At 47.5% G+C, this 4,069-nt stretch overlaps 1 protein-coding gene across 1 annotated transcript in view; it reads left to right on the forward strand.

The window, feature by feature from the left end:
- LOC101996373 (calcium-binding mitochondrial carrier protein SCaMC-1) overlaps positions 1-4,069 on the forward strand; it is a 41,406-nt gene that overhangs the window by 34,060 nt on the left and 3,277 nt on the right. Inside the window, exons 7-9 of the mRNA XM_005367911.3 lie at positions 190-297; positions 2,395-2,562; positions 3,602-3,752. Coding sequence (XP_005367968.1) covers positions 190-297; positions 2,395-2,562; positions 3,602-3,752 — 427 coding nt within the window. The remainder of the gene's footprint in view (positions 1-189; positions 298-2,394; positions 2,563-3,601; positions 3,753-4,069) is intronic.

Consider the following 4,069-nt stretch of genomic DNA (forward strand, 5'->3'; position numbering starts at 1 on the left):
TTTTTTTTTGGTTTTTTCGAGACAGGGTTTCTCTGTGGCTTTGGAGACTTGTCCTGGCACTAGCTCTTGTAGACCAGGCTGGCCTCGAACTCACAAGATCCGCCTGCCTCTGCCTCCCGAGTGCTGGGATTAAAGGCGTGCGCCACCACCGCCCAGCTTAATGCTCATCTTAAAACTTCCTTTTTACAGTACAAGAAGTTGCTGACCGAGGAAGGACAAAAGTTAGGAACCTTTGAGCGGTTCGTTTCTGGTTCCATGGCTGGAGCAACTGCGCAGACTTTTATTTATCCCATGGAGGCAAGTACTGCTGAGGCCCAGCTGCTTGGTGGTGTTTGCACTGGCTAGCTATAGTCGTGTACTAAGTCAACGCAAACCTAACAGTTTAAAACAAGCCTTTAGCATCTCACAGTTCTGGCGATTAGAAGGCTGAGAAGAACACAGCTAGGTTTTCCTGGCCCCAGGTGTTTTAGCGCCTTCTGTGAAGGTGTCAGCCAGCACTGTGGTCATCTAGAGGGTGACCTGGGGTGGAGCTGCTTTCAGGCTCACTCAGGTGCCTGCTGCCAGGCCTCGCCGGCTGCTGGCTGAAAACACCAGTCTCTTTTAGGCAAGCCTCTGTAGAAGGTCTGTGGATCTTTGCAGCATGCCAACCTGACCTCCTTTACCGTCAGTGGCGTGAGCGAGAAGAGAGCAAGCCATTGTGTGAGATTAAGCTCTGTCTGTTGTCACTTTCGCTGTACCCTATTGGCTACACAGACTGATCCTGGTACTGTGTGCGAGGGGCATCTTGCAAAGCAGAGCATCCCTGGAAACAGGATCCTCATCTCAGAGGCTGGCTGCCAGGGTGCTGATGAGGGCTAAACCTCTCATTCCTCTCCAGTGAGCTTTTGTACCATAACCCCAGTAGTGGAAGCTGAGACTTTGGTCGTAGGACGATAATAACAACTAGACACCCTTCTGGAAGAGCGCCGGCTGGCTAGCAAACCGTGGACCACCTGCGGTCCGTGTGTACAGCCTCAGCAAAGAATCGTTGTTACGCCTGAAAGAGGCAGGGAGAAAGCAAAGGATATGTAACAGAGACTGTGCACGAGAGGCTAGCAGAGACTAAAGTACTGTTTGGCCTTTGCAAAAAGTGTTTGCCAACTCACACTTTATAGCAAAACTAATAGAGTAGATATGGATAATTTTTATGGATACAGCTAGGTAGGATTTCTCATTAGCTTATAACCTAAGTAAAATTATTTCCTAAGTAAAATATACCTTTAACTTGAACCTCTTTGTGATATGCATGGGAATAGATTTGTGCACGCATGTGCACATGGGCAGGCATGTTTGTGTGTGTGTGTATGTGTGTGTGTGTGCCTGCCTGTGGAGGCCAGAGGTCAACCCTGGGTGTCATTGATCAGGAGGCACTGCGTACCTTGTGTTGAGACTGTGTCTCTCACTGGCCTGAGTTTACCATTCTAGGCTTGGCTGGCTAGCCAGCAAGCCCCAGAGAGCCGTCTGTCTTCCCTCCCCAGGGGCCACAGGCATCCACTCCCATGCCAGACTCTTATGTGGGGTTTGCGAGTGTCAAACTCAAGTCCACATGCTTGTGCCCTAAGTGCTTTGTAGATTGCCCTACTTCTGAGCCTCCACCCACACCCCTCATTTCAACTAATACCGTCACCTTCTCCACCCTCCATCTCCCCAGCCTGTGCTCCAGTGAAGACAATGGAATTGTCCCCTATGCCGCCACTTTTTCACCTTCCTTGCCAATTAATTTTATTATGACATCAAAAAGATTATCTGACAAAGAGCTAAATGGCCTGTAGCTAGACAGGAGACAATAGGCAGAACCTTGCGGGGGGGGGGGGGGGGGGGCGGAACTCAGGGCTAGAAACTAGGCACCAGCAAGACACTGAGGAGTCAGACATACAGATGGAGAGGTCAAAAGCCACGTGGCCGAATGTAGATGAATAGAAACAGGTTAATTTAAGTTCTAAGAGCTAGTTGGAAACAAGCCTAAGCTTTCATAATTAATAATAAAAAATTATCTGGTCTACATTTTTAAAATGTTTATATCTATCTATCCATCCATCCATCTATCTACCCACCCACCACCCACTCATTCATCTATCTATCTATCTATCTATCTATCTATCTATCTATCTATCTATCTATCTATCTATCTATCTATCTATCTGCAAAGCCCTCCTTCAGACTCTCTTTGAAATAACTGGCCCTTTCTGGCTCTGATTTTAGCTTCTCAGTGGAAGTAACACACGAGGGAGAATCTATCAATGAACTGGACATTCTCTTGAGAGAGAGAATTTGCTAGTGCTTCATGAAATCAATACTTTTGAATTGTCCCGTGTTAAATGTGAGTTAAATTGTGTTGCATTCTTTGGTCTCTAGGTTCTGAAAACCCGGCTAGCGGTAGCCAAAACCGGACAATACTCTGGAATATATGGATGTGCCAAGAAGATTTTGAAACAGGAAGGCTTTGGGGCTTTCTACAAAGGCTATGTTCCCAACTTACTGGGCATCATTCCTTATGCAGGCATCGATCTCGCTGTGTATGAGGTGAGTGAGGACACAGCATGCTTCGGGCTGCAGGGTAGGTAGTCTGCAAGGTGGCTGGCCAGTGGCCAGCAAAACTGTTTGTGACTGGACTCCCACAGGGGTGTTCTTCCATCTTTCCAGCACCCCGATTGTGAGATCACAAATGTGTTGAGCCTTTTTTTTTTGTATTAGATTTCCTTGCATATTTACATTTGTTAATGAAGAGTCTGCGCTCAAATGCAGCTTAGAAGATGGCCCGAGGGATGGGGAGGCACAGAGAAAAATAAGCAGAAGTTTATTAGAATTACTACCACCTGGCATTGACGAAGCCAGGGGAGTGATGTGGATCCCACAGCTTTGTCCCTTATCATTTAACAGCCCCTAGGGCTGGAGGTAGGGGCTGGGGAAGGCAGCTCAGTCTATAAAGTGAAGCTTGCCTGTGGAGACTTGAGCTCAAGACAACTCAGACAGCTCAGGAAATATATGAATACGAACCACCTGCCATTCAGGTCAACAAACTTGGTCATTCCTGCCACATGGGTCACTTAATACCTTAGGAATCTGAGAAACATGTACTGAACACACACCATATTCACAAGCCATTGCATTAGATGCTGGGTTGAAAGAAGGACTTGGGACTTTTAAGAACTCAAGGGTTTGGTGAGGCAGACACAGTGCTAGAGAAGGAGCTGAGAGTTCTACGTTTGATACACAGGCATAGGAGGAGACTAACGAGCTTCTGAGATCTCCGAGCCCACCACCAACAGTGAAACACTTCTTCCAGCTCAAGGCCACACCTTCCAATAGTGCCACTCCCTGGGGGCCAAGCATTCTAACACACAAGTCTATGGGGCCATCCCTATTCAAACCACCACAGGGGCATTCTCATTCAAACCAGCACAACTAGGTACGTAGGGCTTTTATGTGTTAGCATGTATATTCTGCTTAAAATATTTTACTGTTAGAGTTGACTATATGAAACAGCCCTGAAGACGATAATGTTCAGCGAGCGATGGCTGAGTATCTCCTTTGTTGATTGTTTTCTTTGTTTTGGGGGCAGCTTTTGAAGACTTATTGGCTGGATAACTTTGCCAAAGACACTGTCAACCCTGGTGTGGTGGTACTGCTGAGCTGTGGGGCTCTGTCCAGCACCTGCGGGCAACTGGCCAGTTACCCCCTGGCTTTAGTGAGGACTCGCATGCAGGCACAAGGTCAGTCTGGGTTTCAGGATGGCTGTGATGACATTTCATGTCACTCGCACGCTCAGATCTCTTCCTCCCTCCCTCCCTCCCTCCCTCTCTCCCTCCCTTCTTCCTTCCCTCTTTCTCTCTCTCTCCCTCCCTCCCTTCCTCCCCCTCTCCCTCTGTGTGTCTGTTATTATTCCTTCTTTACAGAAATAATCCATATTTTAAGAGCATAAACTTTGACATCTAGCAGATTTGGGCTCAGGTCTTTGTCCCACCTCTCTCTCTCTCTCTCTCTCTCTCTCTCTCTCTTCCAGCTGGTTTTTTATCTAATTCTGGCTGTA

This window comes from Microtus ochrogaster, unplaced genomic scaffold (genome assembly GCF_000317375.1).
Source record: "Microtus ochrogaster isolate Prairie Vole_2 unplaced genomic scaffold, MicOch1.0 UNK25, whole genome shotgun sequence".
NCBI classification, from domain to species: Eukaryota; Metazoa; Chordata; class Mammalia; order Rodentia; family Cricetidae; genus Microtus; species Microtus ochrogaster.